This window comes from Carya illinoinensis, chromosome 4, assembly GCF_018687715.1.
Source record: "Carya illinoinensis cultivar Pawnee chromosome 4, C.illinoinensisPawnee_v1, whole genome shotgun sequence".
NCBI lineage: Eukaryota > Viridiplantae > Streptophyta > Magnoliopsida > Fagales > Juglandaceae > Carya > Carya illinoinensis.
Window position 1 is genome coordinate 44,642,455 of NC_056755.1, and position 16,117 is coordinate 44,658,571.

At 38.8% G+C, this 16,117-nt stretch overlaps 2 protein-coding genes across 4 annotated transcripts in view; both read left to right on the forward strand.

The window, feature by feature from the left end:
- The first annotated feature begins 3,592 nt into the window (after window positions 1-3,592).
- On the forward strand, window positions 3,593-5,604 carry LOC122306562 (oligopeptide transporter 5-like). The gene is made up of 4 exons (XM_043118983.1): window positions 3,593-4,053; window positions 4,200-4,461; window positions 4,685-4,867; window positions 4,996-5,604. Exons 1-4 carry the CDS (start codon window positions 3,593-3,595, stop codon window positions 5,602-5,604), a joined length of 1,515 nt encoding a protein of 504 aa, XP_042974917.1.
- Window positions 5,605-7,176: 1,572 nt separating this feature from the next.
- LOC122306165 (GBF-interacting protein 1-like) overlaps window positions 7,177-16,117 on the forward strand; it is a 31,955-nt gene continuing 23,014 nt past the window's right edge. For 2 of the 3 annotated variants that reach the window (XM_043118599.1, XM_043118598.1), the window contains exons 1-7: window positions 7,177-7,677; window positions 9,329-9,372; window positions 10,221-10,326; window positions 10,637-10,766; window positions 10,886-11,238; window positions 11,330-11,512; window positions 12,162-12,561. In XM_043118599.1, coding sequence (XP_042974533.1) covers window positions 7,515-7,677; window positions 9,329-9,372; window positions 10,221-10,326; window positions 10,637-10,766; window positions 10,886-11,238; window positions 11,330-11,512; window positions 12,162-12,561 — 1,379 coding nt within the window. In that variant the 5' untranslated portion in view covers window positions 7,177-7,514. Of the gene's footprint in view, window positions 7,678-9,328; window positions 9,373-10,220; window positions 10,327-10,636; window positions 10,811-10,885; window positions 11,239-11,329; window positions 11,513-12,161; window positions 12,562-16,117 lie in introns of those variants that run through there. The other variant, XM_043118600.1, reaches the window with a different exon arrangement.

Here is a 16,117-nt window from a genome sequence, read left to right on the forward strand (position 1 = left end):
ATTACAAACTAATTATCCATCATTATCTATTCTCCCAAATTATCCAACCAACTCATAGCTCATCATTCATCAAGTTCTAATTCCATCAACAAGTTACAACTTACAACAAAAGAACCAATACAAATTGCAACGAATTTCATTTCAACTTGTGCCTGAAGAAAAAATAACAAAATTAGCATGACATGTTATAAGTTATTATAGAATCATATATTGATTACTATAATCTATACATTACTAGTACATGGTATATTAGGTACATTAGTGTTACATGTTATTATAGTAAAAGTGTATTATTTTAGGTACTTTTGTTCATACTATTATCGAACTCACTATATAAGTTATAGTTATATAAAATACATATGATTAATGTATAAAGAATATAGATATTTTTATAATAATAATTAACTCATGTTAGTATATATATTATTGAGTTTAACTAACAATATAAGATATAGTTATATAAAATCTACATAATCAATATTTTAGTTATTATACATTAGTATTACATGTTATTATAAATTTATTATTTATATATTAGTGTTTATTCATTGGTGTTACATGTTATTATGCATTTTAGTATTTATACATTATTATTACATGTTATTATATTTATATGATTAATATATATATAAAAATACATATATTTTTATTAAATATGTACAATATCAGAGTGAAGGCGGAGATGTTTGAGTCGGAGTCGGAGTCGGAGCCAGGACATTGGAGTCGGAGTCGAAGTCTGAGCGGATCAGAGTCAGTTCACCTCCACCTCTGACTTCGACTTCGACTCAGACTTTTCTTGGGAAAAAAACTCCGACAAGTAGGAGCAGAGCCGAAACGAAGTTCGTGTCAGAGTCGGATTTTCAGATTTCTACTCAGCCCTAAATTATGCAGAAATCTAGATACCATCAAATTAAAAAAAAAAAAAAAATTGTTTTAAGATTTTTATAACTGTTTTGAACCAACAATAATATACAACGTACATGAACCTGTAAACAGGAGAAGTACAAATCAAAATATAAATCGCGTACGTATATTTGGTCTTATAATTAATATATTAATAATGTATTTTAAAATTTTGAATTAAATACAAAATTCTAGCCCAGCCACTGTCGAGATCGATCGATCCAGCCTAGCTAGACCGACCCATATCAGAGTGCTTTCTAAATTGCCTTGTTAAAGTAGTTGAAACAAACAAAACAAGGAGGCCTACCAAGACGGATCAGATATGTACGTAGTAAGCAACCAACCTCCCACTCTCAGATGGCCAGAATATAGGCACTGCCACCTAATTGTCCCCCGGCTCACCCCCAAGGCCGCTAAGAACGTACTGCTAGCTGTACTTCTGTTTTCTGAACTACTGGCTATCTATGGCTAAAAAACCAAAAACAAAACAAAACAGTTTTGTCTCTACTATGCATGGCCGATGGCAGACTTACTACATCATTTCGCCTATAAATTAACAGGACGAGATAAACATATAACCTTTGAGAGAAAGAAACGATAAACATATAACCTTTGAGAGAAAGAAACGAACGTCAAATTTATCTGACGCTCTCTTATCTCTAGCTTGCGAAGACGTATGCATGCAAATTAATGCCAAATTAAAAGTACCCAAAGCCTCATCTCCTAATGTCCAACTTCGTTGGATAATTTGATCTATCACAGTATATTAGTTTCGTATAGAACTGAGGAGAGACAATTTTTGGCTCTAGACCAAGACCGATCGAGGCAAAGGGATTAACACATTCATATCCAGGGGCTCCCATTAAAGCAAAAGAAACAGCAAGCCAAATGAAACCCGATCGTGATGAGAAGCCAGGTATTCTGTCTGTCTTTCCCGGCTTTACGTCCCGTTTTGCTTTTGTAAGTTGCCAAAATCATTTCAAAAAGTGAGGTCTGCGAAAAAAATTATAAAAGTAAGAAAGCTAGCTTATAGATTGTTGATCACGTAATTTCATTTTATAAATTACCAAACAAACATTTCTCAATGCATTAAAAAAGTCGTGCAAACTTGCTAGCTAGCTAGTATATATGAATGGCCGTATTATATATATAGATCAGTATTTAGATTACTAGAGATCAAGGGTGAATTAGGGGATGAAATCGAGGAACATGTATATACGTATAGCATTTAATTCGTTGCGACATCACAATGGCAGTACGTATGTACGTATATAGTACTTACTATATATATGTGTGTGTATGTGCATGACAGTTCGACAGAAATATTTTAAAATGGCATTTTGACACTGTCAGGTAAAATCAACGAGTCTCCAATTGAGCAAGTGAGGGATACGATTCCCACCACAGATGATCCAACTATGCCAGCGCTAACTTTTCGAACATGGGTTTTGGGTCCCATAATAAATGTTTTCACGTCCGCCATGTTTCAAATCTTTTACTATCGACAAGTTGGCGTCATTGTGACAATCTCTCAAACCCAAATATTCATCCTTCTACTTGGAAAGCTAATGGCAAGGAAAATTCCAAACCGGATAGTGAGAATTCCTGGGACCAAATTTGAGTTCTCCACGAATCCGGGACCATTCAACATAAAAGAGCATGTTTTAGTCACCATACTTGCCACTACTGGATTCGAATCTTCTCAATCCATTGTCATTATGGACGTTGCGAGAGCCTACTTCCACAAGAAAATAAGTCTTTTACCATCCTTTTTGCTGGTCCAAACAACTCAAGTGAGATGTTCTTTCTATGGATCTGCATTAATAATTAACGTGGTAGAATCATGAAATGCATTTGTAACAAGTATGCGCGCGCGCGCGCACATACATAAATTATTTGATTGGCATGCATTTTCATTCAACTCATCATCAAACACCTTCATTTGCTTTACTTGATATTGAATTGTTTTATGAAATTGCATGCATTCATGACGAAGGCCGAACATACAGATTCAGCTTCTATTTTTCAGACAAACATTTATATTTTCAAGAACTAATTGATCGACTGGGTTGGCCCACTAGATCTCCATAACCAAGCTGATCAGATACCTGCGCCGTACGTACGTCTCTTATAAGTAAAAACAAAATATACTGATCATCGCCCGTTGTATAATTTACTGCATAATTCAAGCATGCATGCATTGAATCAGCATCAATGGTAGAACGTACAGTCAGTAAAATTCTTCCTCTATACGTACACAGATGATTGGATACGGGTTTGCTGGAATGTTATTCAAGTTCCTCGTTGAATCTCCTTATATGTGGTTTCCTTTTCTCTTACTGGACGTATCGTTTTACAGGTTAATTACTCTCCTCCTTTCCTAATTACTTGGTTATTTTATTTGTTCTCGTTCACTCCTCCTAGCTAGCTAGCAGGCCAGCCATCTGGCATTAGCTAGCACCCTCTCAAACTCAAATATATATATATATATATATATATATACATTTTTCCATGCACAAAATTGATTGAGCAATTAAGCTAGCTAAAAATTAATTGTTTTGTATATATGATGTTTTGTAGATCTCTGCACGAGACAAATGGAAGGCCCAAAGGAGGGCTTAGCAAATTACAGTTCTTACTCATTGTTTCTGTCTCAATGTTTGCCTACTCTATTGTGTCCAACTATTATATGGCATCGCTCATTACCGTCTCATTTGTGTGTTGGATATGGAAAGGCTCGGTCAAGGCACAGATAATTGGTTCAGGTTCTCATGGTCTTGGAATTGGCTCTTTTAGCCTTGACTGGATGTCCATTACTGGCTATATAGGATCCCCCATGGCCTTTCCCATATCTACTATAGTTAATAAGCTGGTGGGATTTGTGGCCATGATGTATATAATTGCTCCAATTGCATATTGGGCTAATTTATTCAATGCCAAGAGATTCCCCTTTTTCAGTCTTAATCTGTACGATTACGAAGGAAAGTTATACAAGACCGCTAGTGTCTTTGGCGACGATTTGGTACTTGATCCTCAGGCATACCATAATTATTCCAAAATCTATTTCAGTATCTTCAGCGCCATGGACTCGGGGTTTGGATTTGCAGGATTAGCAGCCACACTCACTCACTTTTTTCTATTCTACGGAAGGTACGTACGTGGGATAATTTTAATATTGCCCAATTCTTAAAATCAATATATATATATATTACATTAGTACTATTATGTTGTAGTCATTATGATGGACGAGAGAGCTCATGATATCATGTACTTGCGTATGTACGTGTGACTTTCAGGGATGCATGGGTAAGAATAAGGCAAGCAATACAAAACCAAAATAGTTGCCAAGACATTCACAATGAACTCATGAAGAAGTATCAATCCATACCTCAGTGGTGGTTCAACACAATAATAGCTTTGTCCGCGGGGATTTCCATTCTCAATTGCCAGGTATATGGGGACCAAATTCAACTTCCTACCTGGAGTTTTCTGGTTGCAGTGCTCGTGGCCGCCACTTTACTTCTTCCCATTGGTGCAATTAAAGCTACAACTGGAATCGTAAGCGGCATTTTTTTTACCTTTGGTCTATTAATCAGTGTTTAATCAGACTAATTTTGAGAACGTACAGAAACTGGTCTGCTCAAAAAAGTATGAAGATTATAAGATTACCAGTAAAACTCCCAAGATCTATAAGTGAAAGTGATTATAAAGAACGAGAAGCTTTTTTCATTAATTAATTAATATCCTAGTGGATCGGTATCGATTCTTCATGTGGGTGCAGTCTCTTTCAATGTTCCTCGTTGGTGAGATGATCATGGGTTATGCATCACCGGGAAAACCCTTGGCCAACCTGGCTTTTGTAGCATATAGCCAAAGCACCAAAAATCATGCCTTGAACTTTATAGCTGAATTCAAATTGGGACATTACATGAAGATTCCTCCAAGATCCATGTTCCTTGTTCAGGTAGGCATGCAGTACTGATCGATGAGAGACTTGCATGAAAAAACTCGATCGCTCTATATGTGTGTGTGTGTGTGTGATTTTTTGAGAGATCATGTGCTATAATATATAAGTATGTATATTTATGACAGATTGTTGGAGCATTGCTAGCATCCACAACACGCATTTTCTCATCATTGTGGGCCCTCACTTCAATCAAAAACATCTGCGTCCCGGAGGAGGGGAATATCTGGACATGCCCTGCCGTTACCAATGCCTACAACAGAGCATTGATATGGGGAGGAATTGGTCCAGGCCGAGTGTTTGCACCGCATGGGCAGTATGCATGGCTATACATCTTCTTCCTGATAGGAGTGATGGGACCAGTGATGGTTTGGATTCTAAGTCGCAAATATCCTCAAAAGAAGTGGATTAGACTGATCAATTTCCCAATAATATTTGCTGGCCCAGCAATGATGCCCCCAATGGGTGCAGCCCATATATGGAGTTTCTTTATCGTGGCCTTTATCTTCAACTTCTGGGTTTACAGCAGGCACAGAGGGTGGTGGTCTAGGCATGCTTATGATTTGTCTAATGGCCTCGATTTAGGGACTGCTATTTTCGGTGTACTCTATATGACTCTTGCTCTTCAAGATATCTACGAGGTGGAATGGATTGGGGGCTCTGATGAACAGTGCCCTTTGTCTGTCTGCCCTACTGCTCCTGGCGTTATTAAAAAGAACTGCCCCGTCTTCAACTGAAACCAATCTTTACTGCATATGTTATGTTTGACAGCATATGTGAAACGGATATCAAGCACATGTTATGTTTGACAGCATATGTGAAACGGATATCAAGCACTAGCAGACATTCCGTGCAGATATTGCTGGGAAACAACAACTACCCAACTTCATGGCCTCGTTATTTTTATATAGAAATAGGAGTAGAGGAGTCCATTAAAATGCCAACTCAGGTTATATAAATGCAGGCAGGGAAAACGTTGCATTTTTCATCTAAAATTGTTACATCTATAAAAAAAATTACACAAAAATAATCTTACAAACTAAAATTACTTTATCTGATATGTTAGATTAACTTTATAATAAAAGTCATTTTAATATTTGATGAACCAGATCAAATCATTTCAGTTTGTAAAATTGCTTTTGCTTAATCTTTTTGTAACTAGAATATTTTCATTTTTCATCTTTCAAAACTCCCTTATCCACCCACCACCCACAAATTAACTTATTAAAGCATTCAGTTAATATATAGTAGGTACGTACACTGATCAGGGGAGCCATATATATATATATATGCATATATATATGTATGAAGCTGATCATTGATACTTATAATTACTTAAGTGATGCATTGCAATCAAAAGCAGCCAACAAATCGGGAAAAAATTAACCCTCTGTCAGGCAGTCCTCAACTAGGAAATTAAAGAGAACATGCATTCAAATACATTTTCCTGGCCAGAGGATCTCTCTCTCTCTCTCTCCAACAAGTCATTCATTTATTAAGAGACTTCACAAGCCCTTGAAAATTGGAATCACTTCATTCCATTCCATTCCATTCTGGTAATTTTTCCTATAATGGTAAAAGAAAAAATAAAAGTTAGCTTTATAATGGTATGCTCAAACTACGTTATAAAAATAATACTTAATTGAAATGACCAGATATGATTGATTTTACCGTCAAATAATCAGTGTATCCTCTCATTGCCAGTTGACTTCGTTTTTTATTTTTAAAGTATTATCATAGGTGAATAAATCAATTTATCGTAATTAATTACAAAATAAAAAAATTCAAAATTCCATTAGTATTTTGTGTCATTTAATATCAATGGAGTAATGCTACATTCAGTTATTTTTATGTACTCTATGTGCACTCTACTGATATAATTGACTGGATTAATTTTTTTTAATACACAACTAATCATATCACTGAAATGTACAAATGAATATACAAAAATGACTGCACATAAAATTTTTGATATCAGTCATATACTAGATGTATCAATAAATAAGCTTGTAAATAGATATATATATATATATATATATATTTTTCTAATTGGAAATAGAGTTTTGCTGCTGCAACAACAACAACAACTTCAAAAATAAATTGAAGGATTTGAAGTTCACAGATTGCACTGAATGGCAAATGCTGATGGCAGTCATATGTATTGTAAGACTTGAACTACATATTCCGTCCGTACAAATATATTTTGCCAATGCAGCGTTGGAAACTTGGGAACATCTGGGATGAAATAGTGACTGTCAATAACTTACACGATAAGTTTTAATAAACAATAAATATGAAAGTAAATTAAAAAGAAAAAGAAAAATGCTCCCCCTGCACTTCAAAACCTCGCTTCATTTTGCTCTCTCTCTGCCCCTCTCCCTCTTTCTTCCTCTTTCTTCACAGACACAGATCAAATTCAAAATCCAACAAAAAATTCACTCTTCTGCCAAATTTATCCTCAGTCGCTCTTCTCTTTCACCCACACCAATCCCTCTACCCTCTCATCTTCTGCATCTCTGTTTCTCTCTTGTTTCCTCCGTTTGTCTTGCTACAATTGTACACACATACAGATTCACTCAGAAATATATAACATACAAATATACATTTACTGTCCGTGTTTTGTTTTTTTTATCCGGCGGTTGCCAAGATGAGCGGTGGTGGGTCCAGGGTTCCAATCCCAACCAGTGCGAGGAAGATGATCCAGAACATCAAGGAGATCGCTGACCATCACAGTGACGAGGAGATTTACGCAATGCTTATGGAATGTTCCATGGATCCTAATGAGACTGCTCAGAAGCTCCTTCTTCAGGGTACGATTGCTTCTATTTTCAGCTTGCATGGATTTTTGATACTGGTCGTGTTTTGATGGCTCTTTTGTGATCCATGGGTCGGGGCTCCGTTTCTTCTCTTCTAGGTTGTGTTAGTTCAGCTTTGTTTTGTTGTGTCTTCGATTTTATTCTGAGTTCGATTAAGCTTTGGTTGTAGAGGAAGTGAGAGTTTTTTGAGTTGGCTATTATGGGGTTTAACTGTTGGTATCCTTTTTGTAAGACTAAGTTGGAGATTCTGATATCGTCTTTTTGTTTTTGACACATTTTCCTTTCTGAAAGAGAAGCTCTTTTTATTTATTTATTTTAATTACTTTTTATTATCTGTAAATTTTGGTTTTGTTGGATGCTAGGAATGATATTCTGAACCTTTAAGGGTTTATCTCATAATTAGATTGGTCTGTTTAATTTTCCTAAAAGAAGGACTAAGTTACGAAATGGCGTTTTATTTCACAGCCATTGTGAGGGTCCTCATGAATTGCTCCCAAATACATGAAGCTCGTCCATAACTCCATTTTGCGTTATTCTATCTGATACCATCTATTTGTTTGCCCATAATGCCCAAGCAATAGACTAAAATAAATCTTGAAACTTGATCAAATAGAATCTCATTTTATGTATTAAAAAACTGGAAACTTCTCTACACAGAGGAGAGAGGCAGCCGGGGATTGTGGGGAGGTAATTAGATTGACCATGGAAGGTAGTTGCATTAGGTGTGGTGAAGTTCTGATTTTTGCATGACCGGTTCACAGGAAAGGAAAAATTATTTTCATCATTTTACCTCGCAAGCCCCATATCATTTTGTAGCAACCCAAATTATTATTGTTGTAATGATCAATAAACAGTTAACAGGAAAGGAAAAATGACGTTCAACATTTTACCTTTCAAGCCCCTTTCATGTTGTAGCAGCCCAAATGATTATTGTCGTAACGATCGATACTTTATTAGAAGCAACATTCAATCCTAGTCATTAGTCTGTACTCAGTAATACACGCCATAGTTGTGGTTGTGAAACATATCTAATTCAAAATAATTATTTTTCATTGGTAGCTTTGAGTTTTGGTTATCAAGATTTTATTGCCACCTCTTGTGCTTGGAGAAAGTTTGTTATCCTGAGTACTTTCTGCAAAAGCTTGTATTTTAGTTGTTCAAAGAATCTTTACTTAATTAAAAAAAAAAAAAGTTGTTCAGAGAAAGTACTTTTTGGTTGTTGGTTGAAACAGTCCATGGACGATTTGTTAGTTTTACATGTGGTTTCTGTTGCATATAATTACAAAGTGGTTCATCATGAAGTGCAAACTATTAATTTTGGGATTGTAGAGAGCTGTATTGGTCTGGCTGAAGACCCATTTTGTATCAGGAACTTACTAAAAATGTTACCATGCAGTGAAAATATTTGTCCATCTCTTATGGTTTCTTGGTTCAAGCAAGTGGTTGGCAAGTCTTTCTGATTGTGTTTCCTGTTTTGTGTCACTTTATTCCCTCCTATAATTTACATCTGATTTACATGTTCTGATTTGAATGGCTAAGAAATTTTGTTTACACTATTGGCCATATGGCATGTTCTTCTTTTGCCTTTTTGCCCTTTTCTTTTCCTTCTTGACCAAATTGAGATGTGTAATTTGTTGTTCCACAGATACATTTCATGAGGTCAAAAGGAAACGTGAGAGGAGAAAAGAGGTAAGACGTTTCTATTGGAAGTTGCCAATGGAGCAAGGTACTTTTGAATTTGTATATTTGAAAGTTTTATAGGATTGTGACATGCGTTATCAGTGTTATCATAATGGTGCAAACATATATTGGCTGCTAAGCCTTAACTTTATTATGGGAAATGTCTACAAAACTTTGTACAATTACAGTGCTTGTGATCTAAAATAATGGCTCACCATACTTTCTCACAGCCGAATGAACAGGCCGAATACCGTGGAATTTTATGCATATGCTTGTACCTAGTTGTTGTGATCTATACCGTGCATCACTTTAATGAAATACTGATGGACATTCTTGTAAAATGTTAGTTGAGAGCACTTGTGATCGGATAAGTTACCCCGCTTGGTTAACCAAAACAAAAAATCTCATCTTATCTCATCTTAACTTATCATTACAACTTTTTCAAATCCCCATACAAAATATAATAAACAATTTAACTTTTTCAAATTTCAATACAAAATTAATATTAAAAAATTATATTATAACAATATTTTATCCATTACTATTCAAAACATCTCATCTCATGTCATCTATGTAACCAAACGGGGCCTAAATGTTTCTAATCCATACAATTGGAATATATACGTAGTGTAAACGGCTACAAATAAGTGTGTGCCTGCTTTACTTTGCTTTATTTTTTGTTTCAAATAATCTTTTTGGGATAGGGTCAATGGTGGAAAAGGCTGAAATTTAGTGATGGATCAAGGGATTTTTATTTTTATTTTTCTTGGTTTCTATAATTTAGTGATGAGTATTTGTTATATTTTTCTTCAGACATTAGTACCAAGTTTTCTACTTTGTTGCTTATATTCTTGCAGAATCTGAACAACAAAGAGTCAGCTGAATCACGAAGAAGGCCAAGCATTCAGGGGCGAGGCGGCCGGGGTGGTCGAGTGAATTCCACACCTCATCTCTTGTCCCATGGTGAACAACCAATTTAAACTAAAATTTCCTTTAGGATTATTGGCCGGGATACTTTTTGCCGTATCCCTTCGTTCTAATATATTTAGGCTGATCTTGTAGCCATTAGCTGTCTTTGTTGGTTAACTATCTCCAAATATTCTCTTGCATTGACTATAACTGGCTTACTTTTTTGTGGAATATGATTCTGTGCTATTGGCCTGAGTCTGGGGCCGAGGCATTCCCGTCCCTCCTGGTTGCAATTATTGTATCATTGGGGTCAGTCTTGTGTCATAACAGCTAAGCTGACTGGCTTCTGTATATGTCTTTCCAGATGTTGGTGGTAGGAGGAATTCTGATCCTGGAAAGTTGAATGGAATTAACGAAGCTGCAGAAAAGGCTGTCATTCAAACTCTACCAAATTCACAGGACACAAAGACTAAAGATAAAAGTTTGGTAACAAGGTGGTTATGGTTTACGAAGTCCAACACTCGTTTATACTTGTTAGGTGATCTACATTGTAGTTTTATAGTTCTTAAATTGGTAAATTTTCATACAATATGTGACTAAATATCCCTTGCAGCTCTGGACCTGTCATTGCCAATGGGTACACTGGTGGTACTGAAGAAAGTTTATCCTCTGTCCCGATTACTAATTTGGGAACTGCAACACCTCCTGCTTATACAAACAAAAATTCTGTGAGTACCTTTGGAACTGAGGACTTGCATGGGCAGCCCTCACCAAGCTCCAGTAATTGCTCAGTATCAACAATACCATCATCTTCATCAGCAATCTGTTTCTCATCTTTGGACCCTGTACTAGTACCATCTAATGATTCACGGCTCCCAGGTGCCGTGGGTGCAATTAAACGTGAAGAAGGGAGCAATCAACCTCCTGGTGAACCAAATGCACTTATCCTTGCAGAGAACAATACTGGTCAGGACTCTAAAAGGAAACTGTATTCAATTTGATTTTCTTAGTGGTTAGATTAATGTAGTTTAGGTTTTATTAATGACTTGCATGGCAGCCTCCGAGATTGGTAGCTCATCCATACGAGGAAAGGTGCTGAGCAAATCCCTGGGAGCTGGAAAAAATCAGCCTGCTGAGTCTTCACAACCTTCATCTACATTAACTCATAGCAGCTCTTTGGTTAGTCGGCCTTCATCTAATTACAACAGCCGACCACATCAAATAATTGGCCCTCAGAAAGGTATTTCATTTTGAAAATGTTCTTTGTCTCAATTTTCAATGAGATCTTCAAGGATGTTAGTTTAACTCCCCCACCCCCCAAAAAATTCCAAAATAATGATTGACAGAAGGAGTGAATTTACTGTGGTTTTTTTTATAACAATACAAACACCCCATGGGCATGAAAGTTCTTAGTTTTTATAACATTACAAACTCCCCATGGACATCAAAGTTCTTACTCATTCTGACCTGCATGTAGACATTGGTTTGGTATTGGAATTCTAGTCGTGTTTCATGGCTGCTGACATTTTATTCTTATCCAGAGCATGTTTCTGTTGAAAGTGTTTGTTTGTTTCAAAGGCCTAGTGTTTCTTTTTTTTTTCCTGGAAATTTGGACCTTCTTTTTTTATTTTTTTTTGGGTAAGAAGTAAGTTTTATTCATACGAATGAAATAGGCATAGTCCGCGTACACTAGGCCTTTGTTTCAAAGGCCTAGTGTTTCTGTTTTCCTTCTTATTGCATAATTTATTTTTTGAATGAATTGAAACAGATCCGACTTCCTAATTCCTCTTTCTGTATCTAATTTATTTTTCTATCAGTCAGAGTTACTTCTATGATGTGGATGACTTGCTCAATACTTATGAGAAATTTATGATTTTTGTCTTCAACAGTTGGTTCTAATAAGGAATGGAAGCCAAAGCCAACAAATGCCAGTGTTGTTCAAGGTTCCGGAACAGCTGGTGCTGCTGGGGCATCTGAGCTTTGCATTGTTTCAGTTGAAGCTGCTGATCAGACACAGCTTGAAACTTGTGTGCTTGATGTGGAAGAAGCAACTTCAAGGCTGCAGAAGAAGCTTGGAGAGTTATATCCTTCACAACGTCAACCTGTTATACTTCCAAACCACATCCACGTCCCTGAATCTGAAAGGACCAAGTTGAGTTTTGGAAGTTTTGGTGCTAGTTTTGGAGTAACTGCAAGCTATGTTAGTGGTCCTGATGGTAACAAGAGCTTCACACCTCTTTCTGAAGCTTCACAAGATGTTGGAGAACCTGCAGAGGAACAGGCCTCAAGGTTTGGACTTATATCCTTTTTAACTTTAGTAAGTTTTAATGTACTCAATTTTTGAGCTAGTTTTTGAGCTAGTAGTTTTTGAGCTTGTAGTATTAACTGGTGTTATGCTGGAACGCAATGTTTGGAGAGATAGTGGTAGAGTCAAAGAGAATTGTGTTTGCGAGAGTAGGAGCTAACTTTCGCATCTCTGAAAGAGGTTGGAAGGAAAAATATGAGGTGGTTGTGTGCCGTAACACGGTGCTATGGCTCGTCCATGTTCTGGAGGAATGTCTGCGAGGGGGGAGAAAGGAGGTGTATTCCGTGGTAAGGGAGGGTTTTAGGAGTTTCATTGCACAACGCTGCACAAATCACCGTGGGCGCTATCTCTCGGTTGCAGAGTACGGACGTGAGGGAAGAGTTTCCCTTCTCTGTTTTCCAGAAGGTTCAGGTGGACGGGGTTGGAGGAGTCTAAAGGAACTAGCTCAGGAGATGACCAGGTTGAAGGAACAGGTAGTGAAGGTTGCTGGGGCTCAGGCGTATAGAACGAATGTGAGACAATCCAACCTGACGTATGCAGAAGCTCTCACGGTGGCGAGACCAGTGCACGGCGAGAAGAAACCAGGTGACTACGGGCGGGATGGGGTTGAGTCTCGAGCCATCCAAGCTGTATGGGGTGCAGGTTATGGCAGGCCTAAGGTTGGGCAGGAGACGTGGGTGAGTAGTAGGCGACTGTTAGACCTGCAGGGGCAGTTGAGAAAAATGCAGCGGGAATTGCAGGAGGTACGTGAATATGTCGGGATGAGAAAGAATGTTAAAGGGAAGGGGAAGATGCAGTTTGCTGAGGGTGTAGTGGACTCGGGGCCGTTTCTAGGGCCAGACGGGCCCAGGTGTGGGCCTCAGCCTCTCTCGGCTAAGGAAGGGGACCTAGGGCCTGGGCTTGGGCTGACCCAGCCCACTCACATCCCGAGCCCTGAGACCGGCTCACCCTTTATTTCGCGTGACCCAGGGCCTGGGCTTGGGCTGGCCCAGCCCACTCGCATCCAGAGCCCTGACCCGTTGTCCCTTTCGCGTGACCCGGAGCATCTTTCACTTGACCCGTTAGCCATCAACGTAGTCTCGGCTACGCCCGAGCTCGTGTTGTGCTCGCCGGCGAATGACTTGCCAATGGCGACTCCACAGAACGTGCCGACGGGAGCAGGGGGAAATTCCGGCAAGGTGCCGGCAGCGAGGGGTGTACAGTACCCTAGGCAAATCCTTAGCGTTTCAATTCCGGCAACGGCAGAAATTTTTTCCCCACTCCGAGATGGCCAGACAATGCCGATTTATGCAGGGGATCAAGAGGGAGGTGGATTGGAACTCTCAATCCTTTCAGAAAGTGATTCGGAGATGGAAGTTTTGGAGGGGGAGGGGCCCGACAACTGTAACCTTTCGGTGGAGGGGGTTTTTGAGGTTCCTTTTGATGGTGAACAGATGGGGCTGGAAAACATAACTCTAGATGGAGTTTTTCAAGGAAACCAGTTAAATAGAATGGAGGAACCCACTCCATTGAATTTCTGTTTTCCAGCTCAACCAAACGTATCGGATTGGGTATTTCACAAGGTGAAAGAAATACAGAAAATAGTGGGGCTTGAATGTGAGGGGTACGAGGAGCAGTTCATGGCCTTGTTTACAGCAATTGAGGCAGGGCATAAACAAAAAAATAAGGGTGAATCAAAGAAGCACCGGGAGCTCAAAAGACTGTCTTGGTCTATGAACGTGGAGGGCAACTCTAGTAGGAGTAGAGTAAAGGGGAAGGGGCAGACTGTTCTTCCATGAAACCAAAAATAGTGTCCTGGAACGTCCGTGGGCTTAATGATGCAGATAAGCGCTTGCGGATAAGGAATATGATTAGGGAATGGAAAGTGGACATTGTCTGTCTGCAAGAAACTAAGTTGAATTATATTGATAGGGGAATTGTGCGAAGTTTATGGAGCGGGGTTCATGTAGATTGGGCTTACTTGGCATCAAATGGGGCGTCAGGAGGAATTGTGGTATTGTGGGATAGACGTGTTGTAGAAAGGGTGGAGGAGTTTGTTGGAGATTATACGGTGGCTTGCTCTTTTAAGAGTGTAGCAGATAATTATCTTTGGGCTTTTGCAGGTGTTTACGGCGCCAATTTAGACAAAGACAGAAGCTTGTTATGGGATGAACTTGTTGGGATTCACAACTGGTGGGATCTCCCTTGGTGTATAGGGGGAGATTTCAACGTTGTGAGATTCCCAAGCGAAGCATCGGGAAGTAGAAGATTACGGCCAGCAATGGAAGCTTTCTCGGAATGCATTTTCGATCTGAACTTGGTAGACCTGCCGTTAGCTGGCGGTACCGCTACATGGTCTAATAATCAGTCATGGTCACGACTGGATCGGTTTTTAATTTCACCGGAATGGGAATGTCATTATCCGGAGGTTTGGCAGAAGCGGTTGCCCCGTATTTGCTCGGATCATTGGCTGATTTTGCTCGATTGTGGAGGAATCCGTAAGGGTCGTCGGCCGTTTAAATTTGAGAATATGTGGCTGAAATCGGAAGGGTTTGTGGATAGGGTAAAACAGTGGTGGTCTTCCTACCAGTTCCAAGGTACTCCCAGTTTCATTTTTGTGGCAAAAATGAAAGCTCTCAAAAAAGATTTACAAGTATGGAACATGGAATCCTTTGGCAACGTAGGGGAAATGAAAAAAGCGAAGTTGTTAGAAATCCAGGAGATTGAGAGACTGCAAGAGGTACAACACCTCACTCAGGCGGAACAAGAGAGGAAGGGTGAGCTGGTTGCAGAAGTTGAAAGGTTGATTCTTTTAGAAGAGATGTCTTGGCGCCAAAAATCAAGGGCTCTATGGTTGAAGGAAGGGGATCGGAGTACGGGTTTCTTCCACAGAATTGCAAACTCACACAGGAGAAATAATAATATTGAGATGTTGAAGGTGGATGGAGAAGAGTGCAGAGATGTACAGGTAATCCAAAATCATGTTGTGGAATTCTATGAGAATCTACTCAAGGAGCAGGTGGGATGGCGGCCTCCACTGAATGGGCTGGATTTTAACACCATAGGCTTGAGTGATGCATTACGCCTCGAAAGGGACTTTGAAGAGAGGGAGGTTTTTGAAGTAGTGAGGAAAATGGCAAAGGACAAGGCACCAGGACCTGATGGCTTCTCTATGGGTTTCTTTCAGGGTTGTTGGGAAGTTATTAAGGAAGACCTGCTGAAGGTCTTTCATGAGTTTTTCAGCAATGGAAGATTTGAAAAAAGCCTTAATACAACGTTCCTTGCTTTGATACCTAAGAAGGTGGGGGCGTCGGAAATTAAGGATTTCAGGCCTATTAGTCTAGTGAGTGGGGTGTATAAGATAATCTCCAAGGTACTTGCGAATAGACTGAGCGAGGTGATGGGGAAGATTGTTTGTCAACCTCAAAATGCTTTTGTAAAAGGAAGACAGATCCTGGATGCGGTGTTAATAGCTAATGAATGTCTTGATAGTCGAATGAAAGCCCAGAAAACAGGGATAATGTGCAAACTTGATATGGAAAAGGCATATGATCATGTTAA

Excerpts from the sequence above, each read along its gene's own strand:
- LOC122306562 (XM_043118983.1), top strand. The coding sequence starts at position 3,593 with ATGGCATCGCTCATTACCGTCTCATTTGTGTGTTGGATATGGAAAGGC. Across the intron at positions 4,054-4,199 it reads TTTTTTCTATTCTACGGAAG|GGATGCATGGGTAAGAATAA; the intron begins GTACGTACGTGG and ends TGTGACTTTCAG. Across the intron at positions 4,462-4,684 it reads TTAAAGCTACAACTGGAATC|TCTCTTTCAATGTTCCTCGT; the intron begins GTAAGCGGCATT and ends ATGTGGGTGCAG.